At 39.8% G+C, this 24,037-nt stretch overlaps 2 protein-coding genes across 5 annotated transcripts; one reads left to right on the top strand and one right to left on the bottom strand.

Moving 5' to 3' along the window:
* Window positions 1-1,389: 1,389 nt before the first annotated feature.
* LOC133560635 (protein phosphatase methylesterase 1-like) lies at window positions 1,390-24,037 on the top strand. 3 transcript variants are annotated; one of them, XM_061913390.1, is made up of 15 exons: window positions 7,263-7,730; window positions 14,770-14,943; window positions 15,148-15,337; window positions 15,416-15,473; window positions 15,555-15,606; window positions 17,873-18,027; window positions 18,114-18,204; window positions 18,284-18,349; window positions 18,415-18,553; window positions 18,667-18,784; window positions 19,127-19,171; window positions 20,833-20,897; window positions 20,978-21,042; window positions 21,134-21,164; window positions 23,911-24,037. In XM_061913390.1, exons 2-14 carry the CDS (start codon window positions 14,915-14,917, stop codon window positions 21,153-21,155), a joined length of 1,095 nt encoding a protein of 364 aa, XP_061769374.1. In that variant the 5' UTR covers window positions 7,263-7,730; window positions 14,770-14,914; the 3' UTR covers window positions 21,156-21,164; window positions 23,911-24,037. The 3 variants fall into 3 exon arrangements, with proteins under 3 accessions (XP_061769373.1, XP_061769371.1, XP_061769374.1); XM_061913389.1 differs by lacking the exon at window positions 7,263-7,730 and adding an exon at window positions 1,390-1,507 and having other exon boundaries at window positions 15,416-15,606; XM_061913387.1 differs by having other exon boundaries at window positions 7,262-7,730; window positions 15,416-15,606.
* On the bottom strand, window positions 3,199-9,419 carry gprin3a (GPRIN family member 3a). Of its 2 annotated transcripts, XM_061913384.1 has the most exons (3): window positions 9,095-9,419; window positions 7,920-8,891; window positions 3,199-7,842 (listed from the first exon to the last, which is right to left on the bottom strand). In XM_061913384.1, the coding sequence occupies exons 2-3, from the start codon at window positions 8,878-8,880 to the stop codon at window positions 6,881-6,883; spliced, it is 1,923 nt and encodes a 640-aa protein (XP_061769368.1). In that variant the 5' UTR covers window positions 8,881-8,891; window positions 9,095-9,419; the 3' UTR covers window positions 3,199-6,880. The 2 variants fall into 2 exon arrangements, with proteins under 2 accessions (XP_061769368.1, XP_061769369.1); XM_061913385.1 differs by having other exon boundaries at window positions 7,920-9,419.

Genomic DNA, 24,037 nt, shown 5'->3' with positions numbered 1-24,037 from the left:
CTGCTTGTTACTCTTGGGGTCTCCTAGCAGCTCAGGCAAATCATATTGTCTAAAAATGCATTTTCGCATTGATAACGTGACGTCAATGGGTGCTATTTCAGTCAATAAGTGCGCGAGGAAAAATCCCAACAGGTGTTATTATGTTGTACAGGGCTTACACACCTCCTCTTTCTGCTGTAAAAATTGTGAATGATCCACTTGACACTCCTGTGGGGAAACTTTGCTTTGATCAAAAAAATAACAGAAAAATCCACAGCTTATTCCAAAATGATTGTGTGTCTGTCTCCTATGTAATTTCCTTATGGAATAATGTTGTAAATGACATCTGTTGGATCAAAACGTGGTCCCTTCCTAACAGGTATTTACTTACCAACAAAGTCAAAGAGATATAATTTAAAATCATCCATCGCTATTACCCTGTAAAGACTGTGATGGTTAGATAGAAGAAGGACATTGATGTTACCTGCACCTTTTGTAACATGCACCCAGAGACTGTTAACCACTTGTTTTGGACTTGTGAAAACACTCGATCACTATGGCAGGGCATCTGTCGCTTCATCCTGGACAATATTTATGACAAATTTGTGCTTTACTTTAAAGATGTGATTTTTGGTTTTACACTGTATGAACAAAAATTTGAAAAGGAATTCTACCTTTGCAACCTCATTAATTTATTGGCTAAGTTTTATATTCATAAATGTAAGTTTCTTAATACCTGTCCTATGTTTTGTGCCTTTAAAAAAGATTTGGAACTTTACATTAAAACGCTCTCTACCTCTAACAACAAAAAAGCTGTGAAAACGATGATGCTGTGTTCCAAACTTAAGTTGTTTGATGAATCTGAATAAGCCTACGGCTTTGCATTTTGTTTATTATATATATATATATATATATATATATATATATATATATATATATATATATATATATATATATATATATATTTTTTTTTTTTTTTTTGTATTCTATTTTTATTATTTTGAACTTACAACCCCCTGGCGCTGTTTTGTACTGTTTTCATAATGTTTTATAATGTTGTATATTGTTGTTTGTCTTACTGTTTGTAATTGTTGAAATTTATAAATAAACTTTTAATAAAATAAAAAATTTTTTAAAAAAAATAAAAAAATATAAAAAGTCAAAAAAAAAAGTGCGCGAGGAAAAAAAAGGCGAAATCGTAGGGGAAACGTAAAAACTTTTCTGAGTGTAGAGTTTTGACTTTTTGCAGTTTGTCTAATCTGCAAAGTGACAGTGACGGTGTTTAAACAGTATGTGTGTGAGCTTGCTGGGCAAAGTGAGAGGAGAAATGCTGGCTATTCTAAACCGTGAATTTGCTGCCCAGCTGTATAAGATGCTACGCCAAACACAGGCAAACCTGTCATCTGTTGGGGCCAGCTTCAAGTTAGCTAACTGTGGAAAGGCGTTTGCTGATGGGGAGTTTGTAAAGGAGTGTTTGAACGCTGTTGCGGAGAAGGTGTGACCGGACAAGAAATATTCTCTGAACGCGGTGAGTCTTTACGCATCTACAATTACAATTACCATATATAAATATACATATAAATATATATTGGTGTTGTCCCGATACCAATATTTTGGTGCCGGTACTAAAATTATTTCGATACATTTCGATACTTTCTAAATAAAGGGGACCACAAAAAATGGCATGATTGGCTTCATCTGAACAAAACAATCTTAGTGTACATTAAACATATGTTTATTATTGCAAGTTGGTCCTTAAATAAAATATTGAACATACTAAACAACTTGTTTTTTATTAGTAGGTAAGCAAACAAAGGCTCCTAATTAGTCTGCTGACCTACGCAGTAACAAATTGTGTCATTTTCCATTTAATTATTTTGTCAAAATTATTAGGGACAAGTGGTAGAAAATGGATTATTAATCTACTTGTTCATTTACTGTTAATATTTGCTTACGTTCTCTTTTAACATGTTCTATCTACACTTCTTTTAAAATGTAATATTCACTTATTCTTCCGTTTTTTTGATACTTTACATTAGTTTTGGATGATACCACAAACTTGGGTATCAATCCGAAACCAAGTTGTTAGAAGTCCTCATGTGTCCTTGGACATATTTCCTGAGTTTGTAAACATAATATAGATTAAATAAAAACAAAAGAAGATGTGATGCCAAAAAATATCGATGTAATTATAGTAGTATCGACTGGATACACTCTTGTACTTGGTATCATCACAGTAGATGTCAAGTGTAGATCCATCCACCCATGGGGTTTGTTTACATTGTGACACCGGTGAGCTACGGTGTGTAGCGAAGCCTGTTTAGCTATTCTTCATCCTGCAAGGATGATACTTGTAAGAAACGTACATCATTTTCTCACCATGGAGGCGAGATATAGTGATTTAGAAGTAAAATAAAATAGATAACTTAGATTTATATCGCGCTTTTCTAGACACTCAAAGCGCTCACAGAGAAGTGGGACTAAACATTCATTCACACCTGGTGGTGGTAAGCTACATCAGTAGCCACAGCTGCCCTGGGGTAGTACCTACAACACTGCTGTCTTTAGCTGCTGTCTCGCTAGCCATGTCTTAATGCAACTCTTCCTGAGGACGTTTCAATGTTATAACTTCGTCTTTATCGTTTGTTTTTAAGCCAATATGCGTCCATTCTCCTTTTTCTGTCCACACACACCACACACATTGTCTGCTTGTAAGTACTCTGTGATTGTGCACTACCGAACATGCTCGTCCGCTCGTATACCAGCAATGACACGACGTGATGAGGACAGGGGAGGTGTTGGACCGGTACTTTTCCGAGGCGGTATAGTACCGAATATGATTATTTAGTATCGCAGTACTATACGAATACCGGTATACCATACAACCCTAATAAATAAATAAATTAAATATAAAAATAATAAAAAATATATATATATTTATATATAGCCCGGCCACATTTTTTAACCCAATTCGGCCCCCGGGTCGAACATTTTTGGGGACCCCTGTTCTAGAGCAAGGTCAAGGTTTATTGCTGTTTTCTCTGATGATCAACTGCTGAATTTAGCTGCCAGTTTGATATGGACAAGTTTAGTTCAGTTCGGTTCAATTTATTCATTTATCTAGCACATTTAAAAACAACCCCAGTTGACCAAAGTGCTGTACAGACATAAGACATTTTTTTAAATACATGCAGTGTCACATTTACATTACAAGGTCAGTCTCCAGAGATCTCTTGCCATTGTAGGAGGGCAGTTTTGCCTTTCCTGGTGTCTGTGGCATTGTCGGCTTGTGTCGCTGTCCACACCGCTTGCCTTTAGAAGGCTTTCTTAAGGGCATCCTCTGCTGCTCCAATTGGCTGTGCTTGTCCTCCTTGACTGCATCTTCAAGCTCACAATCAAGTCCTTTGTCACTCTATTTTGCCACCCTATAATCCTACTTCTGACACTAATCTAACAGTCTTGAGCCAACAAAAGATTGGTGAAAGTTACTTCTGGTGGCTTGGTATGCCAAGATAGGAAAGTATAAAAGAGAATGCTCTTTGTTGCAGTAGCAACAAGAAATAATGACTAAGGAGCTCAAACAAAACAGACTAACTTTAACAGAATATCAACCACATTTATAGTGTCAAGAGGCATGATGGGAACAAAAGTGCCCCCCAGCAAGGTTACATTATTCTCCTGGAAATGAGTCAATAAGTGTTCATGTTGGCATTGCAGAAGTGTCCTAAAGAGTATCAAAGATCAATGTTGTTCAGATACGTAACTAGCAATGAAAGATAGGGGGGCTTTGCCCTTAAATGCAGGGTAGGTTTCTGATATTGGAACATGGATGGTTGCCCAGGTCAGTATCGTCAGGGTGCAACCTAGAAGTTTGACACATAACGGTAATGGAACAATGTTGTCCGTTGTATATGTGGTTCAGTCAGAAGTATTTGATAATACTTGTCAAATATGACAGTTCAGGACTAATTCAATATGAATGTTTCTGAATGACTGAAGGAACTCTCCTGACGGAATAAATAAAGTATTATCTAATCTAATCTAATATACTTGCTGGTTACTTCGTGTTAAAACTACTTTGGTACATGACTTCAAGTGAATACAACCTATACACTGTTCCCTTCTTTGCGGTTCACTTACCATGGTCTCAGTGCACCGCAGATTTTAAAGTACTATTGAGTGCACTGAGATTTGAGTACCCTTCACAAGTTTGCATGTTAAAATGACATAGGTTTTTCGAGTGTATGATCTGTGGAAGTTTAGTTCAGTTCCGTTCAGTTTCAGTTTATTTCGAACATGCATACAATGTAGTGCATCACACGTTTCCAGTTGTTTCATTACAGCAGGTCCGAAAAGGAGTCGGAAGAAGCAGAGCTTATTTAATCCTACCACTTTTCATACCTTAGCAATTTTATCCAATTTCGTTGTTCTCTGTTACAGAACAGTGAACAATTAAACAATAAATAAATAATATACCATAGTAAGCAAACAATATTGAATACACAAATAATCTTTGTCTCAATGAAAAAAAAAGAAAACGGTTCAAGATGTTCATCATAATTCTTGCTCTGTGTAGTTTGAACAGTCTCTTAAACTGAATCATATTAGTGCTGTGTTTGATTTCTTTGGTTAATCCATTCCATCATTTAATTCCACATACTGATATACTAAAGGTTTTAAGTGTTGTACGAGCATACAAATGTTTTTTAAATTAGATTTTCCTCTAGGGTGATATTTCTCCTATTTTGTTGAGAAGAATTGTGGTACGTTCTTGGGTAGCAAGTTATAGTTTGCTTTATACATCATTTTATCTGTTTGCAAATGCGCCAAATTATTGAATTTCAATAATTGTAATTTGATAAATGAAGGGTTTGTGTGTTTTCTGTATCCAATATGATGTATTATTCTAACTGAGCTTTTTTGTAACACAGTTAATGAATGAAGCTCGCATTTATAGTAGTTTCCCCATATTTCCACACAATAACTCAGATATGGTAACATTGTTTGATTGATTGATTGATTGATTGATTGATTGATTGATTGATTGATTGATTGATTGATTGATTTAAACTTTTATTAGTAGATTGCACAGTACAGTACATATTCCGTACAATTGAGCCCTAAATGGTGACACCCGAATAAGTTTTTCAACTTGTTTAAGTCGGGGTCCAAGTTAGTCAATTCATGGTAAGTGAGCAGTAGAGAATACAAAGTGATTTTTGGTCCAGAACATCCACCCATCCATCCATTTTCTACCACTTATTCCCTTTTTGGGGTCGCGGGGGGCGCTGGCGCCTATCTCAGCTACAATCGAGCGGACGGCGGGGTACACCCTGGACAAGTCGCCCCCTCATCGCAGGGCCAAGAACATGTTTAGCTTTATTCATTATTGACATGTTTCTTGCTATTTTATGTTATTCATTTTTTACGTGACATTTCCAATTGATTTTATCATCTATTATTACACCCAAAAATGTGTTTTATTTTACCCTTTCAATATCTACTCTGTCTATTTGTAATGTTGTTTGACTTTTTCTTTGACTGTTACCAAATAGCATTATTTTAGTGAAGTGAAGCCTGGAAGTATCGGAAGTGTGCGTGAGTGAAAGCTGTGTAGCGTGTGTGGTGGGCTTGTAAAGACTTTAAATGCATTTCATATTCATAAAACTCATAAACCAAATAGCGTCCTTACTTCACAGGAATTCACATACTCCGGGTGGGTTTGTAACATAACCCTCACGATAAACTAGGGAACACTGTAGGGAAACATAAAATAAATATATATTTTTACAAGCTGCTGTCAAACGAGTATTTTTATAAACCAGATTAATCACACTTTTAAATTTGGATTAATCATGATTAATTACAAGTTATTACTTGCTTGCATAATTTAAATAAAATTTTTAAAAATGCAATTGTATTGTCACAATGTCATCGAGGTACATTTTATAAGTGTTTTTTACTTGAGTGATGAATGTTTATTTGCTTATCTAAAAGCTTGGGGGTGTATATTTTGAAGCAAAATTTGAGCCCAACAGTCAGAGCCTCTTAACATTTCTTAACGCGTAACATGTCTTCACCTGCACTGCCTTGGTTTTAGCATATTTGATGGATAAAATGTATAAAAGTTTCCCTAATTGTTCTGCATGGGGCCCAGTTTGAAATACGTGGCACTCAGCATCAAGGGTTAGAATTGGGGGTTGGGGATTAAATCGCCAAATGATTCCCGGGCGCGGCCACCATGCTGCTCACTGCTCCCCTGTGGGTATGGGTCAAATGCAGTGGATAATTTCACCGCACTTAGTGTGTGTGACAATCATCGGCACTTTAACTTTAAAACCCCGATCTAATCTGTCTTTTTTTTTTTTTTTGCTCGGGCACTGTAGTCCTCCGTGTACCCTAAAGTGCAGACTGAATAAAACATAGCTGCTGGATTCTGTTGTTGACACCAGCGTGATTTTTTAATGTTTTTAAATAATTCAGCGTGGTGCGGGACGAAGAGGAGGTGGTGATAAAAATGGTGGATGAGTGCTCTCCGAATTTTGAAGTTGTGTTCATGGCGGGTATATTTTGTCTTAAAGATGTGAGGTGAGTGAAACACTGACAAAATAGTTACTACAGATCATTCTTGCTGATAGAATTGATTTGTGTTTTCTGCACTGAACTTTTCCTGGATGGTTCAGTGACATTTTCTCCCAAAAAAGGAAGTGGCTGAAATATTTAGCACCAGTGAAAACGTTTTTATCACACTTCAGTAAACTAACAATTTACATTGCATGCATTTTACTTTTTTTGCACATACACGTTGTGCACTACTACAAGAGTAAGTGGAAGTATAATTTTTTTGTTAGCATGCTTGGCGATCATGATGAGTTCCTTCCATGGATGCCTGAATTCCTGGTCAATCCTGCACCAAAGGAGCTGTGCAGCAGCACCTCAGCGTCCTCCCTACCCTCTTTCTCTTCTTCTTCTTGCTTTTCTGTTTCTTTCTCCAGTTGTGCTTCCTGATAAACCTCCTCAGAGACCGGATATGTTTTGCCTGCTTCTGGATTTTGGACTCAAGGTGGGACTGGATGGCTGTGGACTGAGACTCTAGGTTTACTGAGGCGCCATACACCTCCCACGTCATTCCCTGCTCGTCTTTTGCCACCTCCCGCGGCGTAGCTCCCACTTCCTCTCCCGCTTGCACCCTCACATTCTTCACTTCTTCATCGCCTCCCTTTATGCTGTTCGCATTTCCTTCTTTGAATTGGCTGCACAGCTCAATATCAATCTTACAGACATGCTTTCGAAGAGGCTGCACAGCCGGCACACAACACAGTGACACAGTTGGTGAGGTCAAGCTGTATGATTGACAGCTGGGAGAACCAATCAGGGAGAAGGAGGGAGCTCCTCTTAGCAGGCTTGGACTGGTGGATACCGAGTGCTCCGTCACACGCACCTCCGCCTGGACCCCCACCTCTCTCCTCTCTGATGCCCGAGGACGAGGCATCTCACTGAAGTTTAGCCTCTCTGGATGAGCAGAAGGAGATTGGAAGGGTTGTGACAGTAGGATGTTGACATTATCGTCTCTCAGTTGACCCACTTTGTGCTGAGGTGGCCTCCCATTACTTCCCGGGGACCCCCCAGCCTCAACCAACCACTGCTTGGCGTCCTGTGATGGCACAGTTCCTCCGGCCACTGTCGCCTTCCATTGTCCTTTCTTCAGAGCAACACCCCTTTTCAGTGATGACATGTCCACCATGTCAAAGGTAAGAAGACCTTTAGTCAAGTTTGCCACATATTCAGGCTCTTGTGGGCATTCTCCGTGTGTAGTCACGGCAACACAGGCTCTGGTTTTTGGACTGGAAGCGGCCAGAGGAACTAGATGGAGTGAAACCAAAGCAACAAATTAACTTGGTGAAATTGGTTGTTAAAAGAAAATACTTGTAAGCTCTTACCTGGAGTAGAACATGGACTATTACACCTAGAGGCTAAAACTGGACTGGGCAAGACCATTATAGATGGGGGGCTAGTCGGTTCAGTTTTAAAAGAATCCGAATTGGGTTCCGGACCTGGACTAGATTTTAAACTTGAATTTTCTTTGGCTAACATGTCACAGCTTACACTGTCAGTTTTGCAGTCCAGACTTTTTCTGGATCCACTCTTAGGGTAAACATTGGAACGCATCTTGAAGCTGTAGCCCGTTTTCTGCGCGGAACTTCCCTTTGATCCACAACTGTTTTTCGGTGCCCTTTTTGATTCGAGGCTGACTTTGGGCGCTATTGTGATTTCAGAGTTGAGTGTAAGTTGGAATAGTTTGGGATTATTGTTACCAACAAGGATTGATTGCATCTTCTCCATTTGTGGCTTTGGGTTTACAGAAGTGGATGAAACTGTGTGGCTAGCTGGTTCTGCTTCTTCAATGTCTGGAACAGTTTTACCCAGATGATACCCAGAATCTTCTCTGTGATCTTGAACCATTGGATCTTGCTTCTTAATGCTTTGCATTTTAAGGCTCGGTGTATAATGGCTGGTCGTCCTCACTGGAGTTTCACTTTGGGGTGTGGGCTTTAAGGCGCCTGATGCGTCCACTCTCAATGTTCGTGTTTTGTCCCTCTCTCTGGGGCTGCGAACAAATTTTTGCACTCTGTGTGATTCAGATTCCTTCATGTTCATCAAGGAGACTTTGGGCTTCCGGCCTTCCTGACTTCGCCTTGCTGCAAGTTTCCCATCATCCTTCTGAGAGCGGGGATCGTTCAATGAGGTCACGCTGAGGTTTAGGTTGAAGTTAGGCTCCTCTCCCGTCTGGGCATTAGCATCATTTTGGCCAAGGGAATTCACAAACCCTGCTTGCCCTGTAGTCTGTTGTTGGGATTTAACAATATCCTTCCTGCGCTCGGAGTTGTATGAGGTTTCCATGGTAGCAAACGCTTGACAGTTGTTTTGTTTTAGGGCATGGAAAGCAAAACATGCAAGTTTAATTTGTGCATTAGTTTTATAATTTTAAAACTTAATCAAATTTATTGTATCAAAACTTTTTGGCATAACCTACATTGACATATACATCGTAGGAATACAGTATTACCATTAACAAAACCACATTGATTGTAGTGTTAAGAATAAGTCCTCTTACCACACTTGGATGTCGGCTTCCACTCACGCAATGTGCCGCCTTGCCGATGCCTCCTCACCGACTAAAGACATCGAATCTCCGCCGCCTCACAGGAGGCACGTATGAATAAATAAGAAGGAGGCAAGGCAGACATCTACATGCATTTACCCCTGCCATCTTTTGGGATCCTTAATAAAGACACATAAGCATGTACGTTTCTGTTGTCATTGTTGGGTCTTTGTAGTGTGTGCATTTTCAAATGACATTTTGTTGAGTCGTCTTCTGCTGGTTACTTGGATACTGACTGTCACCGACACCTGAGTGCTGTGTGCATGTTTAGTGCGTGTGTTTGTGCCTGCGTGCGTGCGAGAGACCATTTATGATTCAATGTTTACAATTTTAAATCATATACAGTCGGTTTATGTATTTTTATATATCTTATCTGTATGTTTGTTTAAGTGACTGACCTTTGATGTAATAATTACAAAGCCGTTCTACATGTGGTCTAAACTAGTACAACAGAAACATTTAATGCTGTTTATTCACTTTGAACTGAGTGTTTCAAATTGACTGTACTATAAATGGCCGTGTTGCATATGATCCACTAAGACTGTATGTGCAATAGATAACAAGAGCAAAAGTGGTAAAGACTGTCCTATTTAAATGAGGATTTTGCATGAACTACAATTCTCAGTTCCCTCCACATTCATGTTATCATGGGCCTCCTACCTGTGGCGGTTTGCTCTTTTTTTTTAAATATCAAGTAGATTTGTACTACTTTTTCTGGGAATTTTAAAAACAGTCCTGCAGTGTGGTCATAATGGAACCACTAAACCGCTAAATCACCAAGAATGATTCCCGGGCGAGACCAGTGCTGCTGCTCACTGCTTGCCTCACCTCCGGGGGGTGAACAAGGGAATGGGTCAAATGCAGAGGACAAATATCACCACACCCTGTGTGTGTGTGTGTGTGTGTGTGCGTGTGTGTGTGTGTGTGTGTGTGTGTGTGTGTGTGTGTGTGTGTGTGTGTGTGTGTGTGTGTGTGTGTGTGTGTGTGTGTGTGTGTGTGTGTGTGTGTGTGTGTGTGTGTGTGTGTGTGTGTCAATCATTGGTACTTTAACTTTATTAACCCACTTTTTAATGTCCTAAAGGTGTCACTAATATGTTGGTGCACTAAAATGATACAGACTTAAAAAAAAAAAATAAATAAAAAAGATTGAAAAAGAAGTTGTTTTCATTGCCAGCAAAGACCAGAACACAATAAATAAATTGGTTTTCATCAGCCCCTTACCATGAATTGATTAACGTGGACCCCAACTTAAACAAGTTGAAAAACGTATTCGGGTGTTGCCATTTAGTGGTTAATTGTACGGAATATGTACTGTACTGTGCTATCTACTAATAAAAGTTTCAATCAATCAATTAATCAATCAATCAAAAAAAAAACCTTAAAGGGGAACTGCACTTTTTCGTTCCCAATCATTATGAAAGACGTGACGACGGGGAAAAAATGTTGTAATGTATTCTAAATAGTAAATGAATGCGATGAAAAGTCTGCTTATAATGGAGCCTATGGGAGCCGCTCTATTATGCCTACGAAACCCCTAAAAAGACATCCAAACACCTCTCTTAAGGTTTTATATAGATGTAAGTACATATGTAATGTAGTAACAGTCACATTTATATTTAATATTACTGCAGACTTTATGAGAGCCAACAAACTTAACAAAACATCACTTACTGTACAAGGCCTGCTGTCATTAGGATGCCGTCTGCTAGGAGGTTCAAATATTCCCGCATAGATGAAGAATGACTCATAATCCTCACAAAGAAAAGGAGGGTGAAACCAAGCGTCTTTTTGTGTCACTCTTGCCATTCCCGGGTCTAAATTGGTTGTTGAAGTGTCCCAACTTGTCGGAAGAAGTCCTATCCATGTAAGAGGCATGATTTACTGTATGGTCTAGAATAAAGTTTGAGGAGCAAAAAATCAGCTAATGAGTCGTTCATGTCAACATTGGCACACAAGCTTGTGATCCTGGCGCTGCTATACATTGTCTGTGTGTGTTAGCGCTTATAACAACAATATCACTAATACTTGGTTAATATTCAAGTCACGAAATGTAAATGGAGTATTGTTGGCCGTTTTTGGATGGTTATTTATTAGGTTTTATGGGTGGAATAGAGGAAATCCCATTGACTCCGCAGTAAGCGGACTTTTGTTTAGGTTTGTCTACGAATTAGAATACGTCTATTGTTTATAATTATTTCTGACCGCCCAAATATGTTGACTTAGGATGGAGGATTCCTTGTCTATCATATATCTTTGCAGCACAATCACCTCCTTTATCACAGCCATTTGTGTGTAACTGCAAGTTTGCACATAGACATACTTGCCAACCTTGAGACCTCCGATTTTGGGAGGTGGGGGGTGGAGTGGGGTGGGCGCGTGGTTGGGGGTGGGGCAGGGGCGTGGTTAAGAGGGGAGGAGTATACAGCTAGAATTCACCAAGTCAAGTATTTCATATATATATATATATATATATATATATATATATATATATATATATATATATATATATATATATATATATACATACATATATATATACAGATTTCACATATATATATATATATATATATATATATATATATATATATGAAATCTGCGATGAGATAGCGACTTGTCCAGGGTGTACTGCGCCTTCCGCCCAATTGTAGCTGAGATAGGCACCAGCGCTCCACGCCACCTCAAAGGGAATTAGCGGTAGGAAATGGATGGATGGATATATAAGAAATACTTGACTTTACGTGAATTTTAGTTATATATATATATATATATATATATATATATTTATATATATATATATATATATATATATATATATATATATATATATATATATATATATAAGAAAAATACTTGAATTTTTAGTGTTCATTTATTTACACGTATACACACACATAACACTCATCTACTCATTGTTGAGTTAATGGTTGAATTGTTCATCCTTGTTCTATTCACTGCCACTATTTTTCTAACCATGCTGAACACCCTCTCTGATGATGCATTGCTGGGTGGCACGCACAAAAGTGCTTTAATCAAATGCACTAGAGCAGTGGTTCTCAAATGGAGGTACGCGAACCCCCTGGGGGTACTTGAAGGTATGCCAAGGGGTACGTGAGATTTAAAAAATATATATTCTAAAAATAGCAGCAATTCTAAAATCCTTTATAAATATATTTATTGAATAATACTTCAAGAAAATATGAATGTAAGTTCATAAACTGTGAAAAGAAATGCATCAATGCAATATTCAGGGTTGACAGCTAGAGATTTTTTGGTGGACATGTTCCATAAATATTGATGTTAAAGATTATTTTTTTTTGTGAAGAAATGTTAAGAATTAAGTTCTTGAATCCAGATGGATCTCTATTACAATCCCCAAAGAGGGTAGTTTGAGTTGATGATTACTTCTATGTGTAGAAATCTTTATTTATAATTTAATCACTTGTTTATTTTTCAACAAGTTTTTAGTTGTTTTTTAAATATTTTTTCCAAATAGTTCAATAAAGACCACTACAAATGAGCAATATTTTGCACTGTCATACAATTTAATCAATCCGAAACTGATGACATAGTGCCGTATTTTACTTCTTTATCTCTTTTTTTCAACCAAAAATACTTTGCTCTGATTAGGGGGTACTTCAATCAAAATAATGTTCACAGGGGGTACATCACTGAAAAAAGGTTGAGAAACACTGCACTAGAGTCTGGAATCTTCCATCTCTCCTTAGCATGGCCCAAAACCGGTCAATCTTTGCTTCCTGAGGAAGAGCTTCACTGCCAAGCAATTGGTAGTCCCCTACTTCTTCCCGGAGGCTATCCAGGTCCAATCGCAGCTGCGGCTTGGAACTTACAAGCGTATTTCTTCAACTTACTCGTCTTTGGCGTCGCCATGGCTGTATCTTCCTCGTTCTTCTGCACTCTCTAAAAGCCGTAGATGTTATTGTCACATATGCATGCACAGTAGATGGCAGTATTGTCCTGTTTAAGAGTGTCACAACATTGCTGTTTACAGCAGACGAACTGCATTACGGTTGACGAAAACGTGACTGCTGTTGTTGTGTGTTGTTACCGCACTGGGAGGACGTTAATGAAACTGCTTAACAATAAACCCACATAAGAAACCAAAAACTCGCCCTCGATCATTCTACAGCTATAAAGTCATTGGGCAGGCTCGCTGTTTATATTGTGGCAAAGCGGACGTGAAAACAGGCTGTAGACATGTCACTCAGGTCCGCATGGAGCTGGAGGGGACGTGGCCTCCAGCTCCGCCTGAATTTCGGGAGATTTTCAGTAGAAAATTTTGTCCCGGGAGGTTTTCGGGAGAGGCGCTGAATTTCGGGAGTCTCCCGGAAAATCCGGGAGGGTTGGCATATATGCACATAGATTCCAAACGCGCAATCTGTACAGCAGATATGGGCATCCATCCATCCATTTTTCTACCACTTGTCCCTTTTGGGGTGGCGGTGGGTGCTGGAGCCTATCTCAGCTGCATCCAGGCGGAAGGCGGGGTACACCCTGGAAAAGTCGCCACCTCATCGCAGGGCCAACACAGATAGACAGACAACATTCACATTCACATTATTCTACATCAAAAATACAATTTGCCTGAGTGGCTGGACAGGACATGCTGAATATACAGTAGATGCAAAACAGCGACCACAGAACAGTCTTGGTATTAGTACTCAGTATTGAGAAATCCCATTGTGTGCGCTGAATGATTATATTTGCACATGTTCCGCCCAGTATTGTGGGTATTCAAATAATCAGAATATATTCTGCATCTACATCAGGGGTGTCAAACTCATTTTAGATCGGGGGCCACATGGAGAAAAATCTACTCCCAAGTGGGCCGGACTGGTGAAATCACGGCACGATAACCTAAAAATAAAGACAACTTCAGAATGTTTTCTTTGTTTAAAAATAGAACAAGCCAATTCCGAAAATGTACACATCACAATGTTGTTGGGGGTTTTTAACACACACATGTTGCGGTTACTAGTATTCTATCTTTATTTGTCGTTATTTATAGTTTCTGAATAAATTATCTGATAATGTTTATCAGTCAATTCATTGGTGTTCATCGTCAATCCATAAAGATAAAAAATAATAATATCAAAATTAAAATATAGTATGTTATTTATGTAGTTTGCTATTTTTTCTCAACTGATGTACTAACATCATGTGGTTGATTTTGCACATATGTAGCATCATCTACAAATATACAAATAATTACTATTGTGACATCTAGTGGACACATTTACAACCGCAGTTTCTTTTATTCAAAAATTTTGGCTCATTTTTATACTTAGCAAACTCATTCCACGAGCGGGATGAAACCTGTTCGCGGGCCGTACGTTCGACACCCCTGGTCTATATGAAGACAGGCACTCTAAATGGATTGCGCTCTCTATTTTGCACATTTAAGAGACTCCTGTGCAAGAGCTTAGTAGATCAGCTTTGCGTGCGCTATTTAGTTTGCACGTGTTTTAATACACGCAAACCTTTAGTACATCAAGCCCTGAGTTTGGACAGTGTCACTCTCCTAGCCCACTTCTAAGGGGTCGGCCAATAGGACGCGGCCGCCGAAATACTCCCTGACAACGCCAGCTGACTCTTTATTGTCCTTCAAGGTGTCAGCCAACGCTGCTTATTCGGTCCAGGGATGTGAAAGAAGGCGTCTAGATGTTGACGGAAAGAGACGTTTGAGGAAAACGCCTTCCCTTTCCATCAGCACGTACACGCCGGATCCAAGACTACAACCGCTTGGGAGCAAACATGTGGGAGGAGAACTTTGATACGGAGCAGTAAGTTACCTTTCCAAAACATCTGTGAGTGTTGTGGCACTGAAGGAACAAAACAAACCTGGCTGATAAATTAGCATTAGCTGCCTTGTTTACCCGGTATCTGTCAGTCGAGCCTCAGCTATTTTAGTGGCATTCTAACTGTAAATATCATTCTTGTGACGTGAATATACAGTGTGTGTTTCCTTGTGCCCGCATGTCGACCAGTGAAGTCGGCCAGAAACTGGACTACTCGCCCGTACCGTGGCAAGAGTACTTCGATCAGATGGAGGACGTAAACGTGGGCCAGGCCGACAGCCGAGACATCTTCCGGGTTTACAAAGCGGGACACGAGGGGCCCCTGCTCGTTCTTCTGCATGGGGGAGGACACTCGGCCCTTTCCTGGGCAGTCTTCACTGTGAGTGCTCCCAACAAAGCGTACAAATGAAGACATCAGGCCAGATCTCATGCTTTGCCTTGTTTTCGTGTGTTGCAGACCGCCATCGCCGCCAGAGTGTGCTGCCGGGTGCTTGCCATGGACCTCAGGGGTCACGGTGAGGGAACCAAGCATCCCTTGTTTCATTTTAATAGCAATTACAAAAGAGTTTTTATTGCGGATTTTGTGCTTCATCCAGGTGACACTCTGGTCCGCCAATCAGATGACTTCTCCACTCAAACCATGTCCAGGTAACCATGTCTTGTGTCATCTGGACTATTGTTCTACAGCAATGGTTCCCAAACTTTTGCAGGCTGGCGCCCCCTTGGCTCCCCAGTGAATTCCTAGCGCCCCCCCAACCACCCCCCCACAGACACATATGGAAACAAACATCTCTTTCTTGATATTTGGTATGCTGCAATTTGAAAAGAGAAAGGTTAAACACAAATATGTATTTCACAAATAAAACCCAATTTAGTAAACCAATTTATTTTTTAGCAGTTTTAACTGTTTCAGCAACATAGAATGGTAAATAAACATTCCACCAGTAACCTTCATTGTCTCACACTTAATATTAAAGGGATGGATGTGCTTGGTGCAGGGACATAAGCTTCTCAACATCAGGCTGGAACTCACTATGAAGAAGTCGTAGATCCCCGCGGTCAGTAATTTTCAGTCGGTTTCTTTGCTTGGAAAGAAGCAAGGCGACTGCACTGAAACCCCGTTCTACTAAATATGATGTTGGGAAGGCAATAAAGTACATCTTGACCTTGTTCCACAGCACTTGATTGCAGTCAGAGATTTTTTTTTGTAACCAAAAATCTTGATATGACTTTTTGAACTTTGGCCTTAGCTCAATGTCATTTTGAATATATATATATATCAGTGAATGCACCACCCTAACCAGCTCAACACAACACAACACGGCGCATTCTGGCGAGTCCCCAATTTCATGTTGACTTGAACTCAAGATGATGTTGACCGCCAGAATGCGGTTTTTATTATAAGATACAATTCTGATCATTACAAGCTTGAAATTACAAACCTGAGCTTTTGATTTTGTAGTCCATGCTGTCGGATCTGACTGGGCCAGAGCGGCGTGTGGTAACCGGACCCTGATGCGTCGTCCACTGACTCGTCCTGCTGCACGTGTTGTGTACAAATCGTCTAACAAACGTTCGAACTTCTGACTTCGACTTCGGACTGCCGCCCCCCTACCGCCCCCTTCTTCCTCACCGCCCCCCCAGATCTTTCCACAGCCCCCAGGGGGGCGGTACCGCCCACTTTGGGAACCACTATTCTACAGTCTAGGCGTCTGCTGCAAGTGGTGAGATCAGTAAACTCCAGATTGTCCAGAATAGGGCAGCGAGGCTGGTTCTGGGTTGTTCACTAAGAACCAAGGTGGACCAAATGCATGCTTCTCTTTCCTGGCTAACAGTGCAAAACAGGTTGTCAGGTAATACTATTTTATTGTTCAAATCAGTAACCGGTAGTAAAACTCCTGCTTTTCTCGTGGCCCAAATAGTTCACAGTAGCACTATGCATAATCATAATACCAGGGTGTCTATTGAGGGGCATTTTGTACTCCCTCGTCCCAGGAAGAATGCTGTGCGGAAATCTTTTATTTATAGATCTGTATCGCTCTGGCATAACCTGCCTCAAATTCTCACCAGCATTGAAAGTAAACAGATTTTTAAAAGGAAAGTAATATTTTACCCTATTTTTCGGACTATAATTCCCAGTTTTTTCCATAGTTTGGGTGCGACTTATACTCAGGAGCGACTTATGTGTGAAATTATTACACGTTACCGTAAAATATCAAATTATATTATTTAGCTCATTCACGTAAGAGACTAGACGCATAAGATTTCATGGGATTTAGCGATTAAGAGTGACAAATTGTTTGGTAAACGTATAGCATGTTCTATATGTTATAGTTATTTGAATGACTCTTACCATAATATGTTACGTTAACATACCAGGCACGTTCTTAGTTGGTTATTTATGCATCATATTACGTACACTTATTCAGCCTGTTGTTCACTATTCTTTATTTATTTTAAATTGCCTTTCAAATGTTACATTTCCCCCCAAAAATGCGACTTATATTCCGGTGCGACTTATATATATTTTTTCCCTTCTTTATTATGCATTTTCAGCAGGTGCGACGTATACTCCGAAAAATATGGTAGTTTGCTTGTTGATGATTTTATTTGGTTTTGTATTGTGTAGTTATATTTATGTGGTAATTATTATTCTTTGACTGTAAATTGTTTGCTTGTTTTCTTCTTGATGCTTTTATTTTTTTCTGTATGGTGCAGTTATAATTATATGCTTTTACTTGTAATTGTATTCAGTTTGTGAACCCCACGAAGACTAGTGGTTTGTTGTGGCAACCAGCTAATGGGGATCCTTACTAAAAAAAATTAGAAATAGAAATGTCTTGGATGACAACAACAACGAGGAGTCACGACTTCTCGGGAAATAACGCTAATAATGCTACTCCTCCATTTGCAGCGACATTGCCAACGTGATCAGAGCATGCTACGGCGAGACTCCTCCCCCCATTGTCCTGATTGGCCACGGGGTCGGCGGGGCGATTGCAGTGCACACATCCGGCAATGAGCTGTTGCCAACCATTGTGGGACTGGTGGCCATCGATGTTGTCGAGGGTGAGGAGGGTTTTTTTGTAGTTCTGCTCAGTTTATACTCATTCTTCACCACTCCGATATGGTGATTTCCCAAACGTGGATGGCAGGAAGTGCAATGGAGGCCCTTCACAGCATACAGAATTTCCTGAAAGGAAGACCCAAGTCCTTCAAGTCTATGGACCACGCCATCGAGTGGAGGTGAGCTTTCATCACCACAGTTTAGTATTGTTTAATACTTTGTTATAGCTGCATACAATATGAAAACTGCCCACGTTAGTGTCAAGAGCGGGCAAATCCGGAATCTGGAATCTGCTAGAGTGTCGATGGCTGGTCAAATCAAAAGGTAGGCTGGTGTTGATTGGTCAGTAGAGGTGACTGACTTCATCCACCGTCCCTCCTCTGTGTTAGGTGTGAGGTGGAGGAGACTGACTCTCTGGAGCAGGCCAGCCCAGTTAGCGATGTGGTGGTGGAACGCAACGAGGAGTTCTACGACAAAAGCTATGATAAAGACGACGCCGCCACAGAGTTGAGCCTCAGCAAAGGCCAGGTACGGAAAACACACTCGGGCCTCAATGTGACACACATCCCTTTGTAAACATCCTCACAGCCACCATTTGGCACTGGAAATGACGAGAGAATGTGCACGTTGTGGTATGCCAGAGTGTCTACAGATGGCGCATAGACCTGTCAAAGTCGGAGAAATACTGGGATGGCTGGTTTCGGGGAACGTCCAACCTCTTTTTGTCCTGCAACCTGCCAAAGCTTCTCCTCCTGGCCGGTAAGCACATAATGATATAAATGGGTTGTACTTGTATAGCGCTTTTCTACCTTCAAGGTACTCAAAGCGCTTTGACACTACTTCCACATTTACCCATTCACACACACATTCACACCAAGGGAGCTGCCATGCAAGGCGCCAACCAGCACCCATCAGGAGCAAGGGTGAAGTGTCTTGCTCAGGACACAACGGACGTGACGAGGTTGGTACTAGGTGGGATTTGAACCAGGGACGCTCGGGTTGCGCTCGGCCACTCTACCCACTGCGCCATGCCGTCCCATATCTGTTTTACCTTTTTACCAGCTTGCCTAAAGCTTATATTTAACTCTCATTTGTTGGCAGGAATCGACCGGCTTGACCGTGACCTGACCATAGGCCAGATGCAAGGTAAGCCATGCCCCCTTGTTCACATAGTAGCCATGCATTTTAGGGAAAAGAATGCTAGTTGGAATAGTTGCAAAATTTTTTATACATTGTGTGTGCATCTTTGAATGTGAGGGTGAATGTTGTCTATCTGTGTTGGCCCTGCGATGAGGTGGCGACTTGTCCAGGGTGTACCCCGCCTTCCGCCCGATTGTAGCTGAGATAGGCGCCAGCGCCCCCCGCGACCCCGAAAGGGAATAAGCGGTAGAAAATGGATGGATGGATGGATGTGTATCTTTGCTGAGGTCTCCATGGAGATAGCACCTGGTGCTGCCAGTCAGCGGCGAAGCTGAGATTGACATCCCGGCCGTGTGTGTCTGTGTGTGTGTGTGTGTGTGTGTGTGTGTGTGTGTGTGTGTGTGCGTGTGCGTGCGCGTGTGTGCACGTGTGTGTGTGTGTGTGTTCTTGTATTTATACCCTTCTTGAGGCATCAATAAGGAAAAGTACCTTCCATATGTGGACCAGTGAACAAGTTAGGACATAAATCATGGTCCCAATACAGAAAACCGTTGCATCTAATAGAGAATGACTCATTCGCACCCCTGGTGGTGAAATCTATCAAAATTAGGGTGGTCTTAAAAAGGAGGGATTTTTCAAATTGACTGTGTTTCGGTTTTAAAAGTGCTACCTCTCTGGCCAACATATGAAATAACAAGTGTGTGTAAAAAATTTAAGTGCTCACCTTCTGGCCATTCATGTGTGTAAGCAAATGAAATGCATCCCCTTCGGCCAAAATTGATCAAATAAATATTTATTTAGAGACATACTGTGATAACTTGAAATAAATAACGAAGATTAAAAACCGATTACAAACCAAAATTTTTTTTATCAAAAATTAACTTAAAGCAGTCTTTTTCTCACAATGTGTCAACTTTTTTCTTATAAAATTATTGCAATATTTTCTCGTAAAATTATTACTTTTTTATATAATATGTTTACTTTTTAATGCAACATGGTGACATTTGTCATATAAAATTCAGACTTTTATCACAATATAGCCAGTTATTTTTGGTTGTCCTTGTAAAACAGTGACATTTTTTAAGTGAAACTATGACTTTTGTCATCATTTTGCCAAGTAAAATTCTGATTTTTATTATAATATTGCCAACATTTTTTAAATTTTCTTATAAAATTGTGACTTTTGTCGAGTAAAATCGAGACTCTTTTCATAAATTGCCAAAATGTTGAGCTTTTATTGTAAAATTCCAACTTTTATCATAATATTGCACAAATGTTCAGTTTCTCTTGTAAAGATTTTGACTAGCCTTGAGTAAAATGATGACTTTTATTGTAATACTTCCAAAATTCCAAGTTTTTTTTGTGAAATTGTGAAATTTTTCTTGTGAAATTCCAACTCATTTTTCACAACAAGCTTTTTTTATATTTGTATAGTATGTATAGGCTGCAGCACCCCCCGGGGGCAACACCAAAGGGAATAAGCAGTAGAAAATGGATGGATGGATGGATGATGTAAATACACATCTTTATATATTTAGAAAGGGTGGCATTTTTCGGGTGTCCCAAGAAAGTAACAAATACACACACACACACACACTCACAAATGTGTGTGTGTGGGCGTGGGCGTGTGATAAGATGACAATTACAGTGCGTCTATCTGCCTGCAGGTAAATTCATGATGCAGGTGCTGCCCCCCTGTGGTCATGCAGTGCAAGAAGACAAACCAGATAAAGTAAGAACGCGTCATATTAATTAGTGTTGGTCCAGTTACATCAAATTAAAGTGTGTGTTATTGTGTGCGTGTGTTTGAAGGTTGCTGACGCCGTGGCCTCCTTCCTGTTACGGCACAAGTTTGCAGAGGCCAGAAGAGAAATTAGGTAAAAGTGTAAAACTGCTTCTCATCATACTGTCATTTTGATCTTCAAGCTCACGCAAAAGCCATATTTATTGTTTGTATTGCCTCTACAGCTCAAACTCTTTTACGGAATGAGGTCCACATGTAAGTTATCTTTTGTCATATGTAAAGATGTGATGTTCATATGAAACCAAAGCAATGGGAATAGTGTGTAGATTGTTATAGGGTCAGTGATCAGGTAAATGCACACCTGAGTTAGGGGACTCGACTCCCTGAAATGTCCATCCATCCATTTCCTACCGCTTATTCCCTTTTGGGGTCGCGGGGGGGCGCTGGTGCCTATGTCAGCTACAATCGGGCGGAAGGCGGGGTACACCCTGGACAAGTCGCCCCCTCATCGCAGGGCCAACACAGATAGACAGACAACATTCACACTCACATTCACACACTAGGGCCAATTTAGTGTTGCCAATCAACCTATCCCCAGGTGCATGTCCTTGGAAGTGGGAGGAAGCCGGAGTACCCGGAGGGAACCCACGCATTCACGGGGAGAACATGCAAACTCCACACAGAAAGATCCCGAGCCTGGATTTGAACCCAGGACTGCAGGACCTTTGTATTGTGAGGCAGACGCACTAACCCCTCTGCCACCGTGAAGCCCCTCCCTGAAATGTTTAATTTAAAAATACACCCAGGTAGGATTACCGGGTGTGGAGCCAATAAATGGCATTCATTTCAGTACAATGTTTAATAATAAGTGTTTTTTAATTCTTACAATAAAATAGCATTTGTGTCAAAATATTGGGGTCTTTTTGGGGTAAATTAAAATGTATGAAAGCAAGTAATTTACTGTGATTAATCATAATTAATTCAAATTCAAAAGTGTGATTAACCTGAGTAAAAACACCTTTCAAGTAACTGTCCATCCGCTGTGAAGAACAATTACTTGGGCTGTGTGATTAATTTAGGTTCATACTTTTTACTTTTTTTAAGATTAAACGCTATGCGTTAGCCCTTTTAACTATGACATTACTGTATATAATTAAAATGTTTTACATGCAGTACAGGCTAAATGTTTGGACACACCTCATTTCAATGTGTTTTCTTTCTTTTCATGACTATTTACATTGTAGATTGTCACTGAAGGCATCAAAACGAGGACACCTGTGAAGTGAAAACCATTTCAGGTGACTACCTCTTGAAGCTCATCGAGAGAATGCCAAGAGTGTGCGAAAAAGTAATCAGAGCAAAGGGTGGCTATTTTGAAGAAACTAGAATATAAAACAAGTTTTCAGTTATTTCACCTTTTTTTTGTTAAGCACATGAGTTTATTCATAGTTTTGATGCCTTCAGTGACAATATACAATGTAAATAGTCATTAAAATAAAGAAAACGCATTGATTGAGAAGGTGTGTCCAAACTGTTGGCCTGTACTGTATGTTAATCTGATTAAATGTATTAATGCAACCCATCTTTAGCAGAAAATGATTTAAAATCCCGGAAATGTCTCTGGCAACGCATTTCCGGCAGTTTGTCCAAGTAGCATTGCCATCCTGCTTTATACGCAAATGCAGGTCAAACTGACCGCAGAACCAAAAAAGTAAATATGGAAGATGTCACTCAGCATGTTGGCCCTCTTAATGGGACATTTGAATACCAAGAAAAATATGAGGGAACAGTGGACTGACATTGTGTTATGCACACCCCATCGAAAGGAGTTTTCTTGTCTTTAAAGCACTTTTATCTTGAAATACAACCATAACACAAAATAAGTGACAGGTCAACATCAATGTGAACATCTTTGTTTAAAAGGAAATAGCTTTTGTTCATTAACATGAACATGATGCTATAGGTGTTTAATAAATATGCTACAAGCTTATATTGTATATTCTCATCTTTGTTGAGCCTATTTGCAAATACAAAACTAAACATGATTAATATACATTAAAAATTAATAATCGTGATTAATTGAATTCAATCCACAGCAACCCTGTGATTAATCTGATAAATTGAATTTGTGTTTATCTGGAACATGCATGCATACAACATGATAAATCACAATTTCCAGTTTCTCTGTTCAACATGTTCAAAAAGGAGTAGGAAGAAGCCAAGCTTATTTAATCATACCCATTTTCCTTTACATAGCAGTTGCTAAAACCTTTGTTCACTTCTTGTTCTCAATGTATTCACAATATACTCTAAAAGTAATACTTTTAAAAAATAAATGAGTGAAGTAAGTTATATTTCATACGGTGAGATAAATCAATCAATCAATCAATGTTTATTTATATAGCCCCAAATCACAAATGTCTCAAAGGACTGCACAAATCATTACGACTACAACATCCTCGGAAGAACCCACAAAAGGGCAAGGAAAACTCACACCCAGTGGGCAGGGAGAATTCACATCCAGTGGGACGCCAGTGACAATGCTGACTATGAGAAACCTTGGAGAGGACCTCAGATGTGGGCAACCCCCCCCCCTCTAGGGGACCGAAAGCAATGGATGTCGAGCGGGTCTACCATGATACTGTGAAAGATCAATCCATAGTGGCTCCAACACAGCCGCGAGAGTTCAAAATAAGATTATCTAGAAAATGAATGGATGGACGACATAAATTCAGGATGTTTACCATGGTTCTTCTTCTTTGTACTTTTTAAACACTTGAAGAGTTTCTTGAAGTGGATCATATTAGTGCATTGTTTGATTTCGTTGCTTAATCCATTCCATAATTTAATTCCACATACTGATATACGGACGGTTTTACGTGTTGTACGTGCGTACAAATGTTTTCAAATAAATTTTTAGCTTGCACATTAATATATAGATACGTATAAACATATATTTATTCATACATAAATATGTATTAAAGTATACATTCTCTTTCAGAATAGCAAAAAGAAGATCCTGATCTGATCCACATGCTTCAAACAACACAAACCTCCAATATTGCTCCATTTTTATGGCTGATTTATTGCTGTAGTTCTAAGCTTTTAACAATAAAATTGACAGTTAA

This window comes from Nerophis ophidion, linkage group LG10 (genome assembly GCF_033978795.1).
Source record: "Nerophis ophidion isolate RoL-2023_Sa linkage group LG10, RoL_Noph_v1.0, whole genome shotgun sequence".
NCBI lineage: Eukaryota > Metazoa > Chordata > Actinopteri > Syngnathiformes > Syngnathidae > Nerophis > Nerophis ophidion.
Note: the sequence above shows the minus strand (reverse complement) of the source record. Positions and strands in the feature narration are given on the sequence as shown.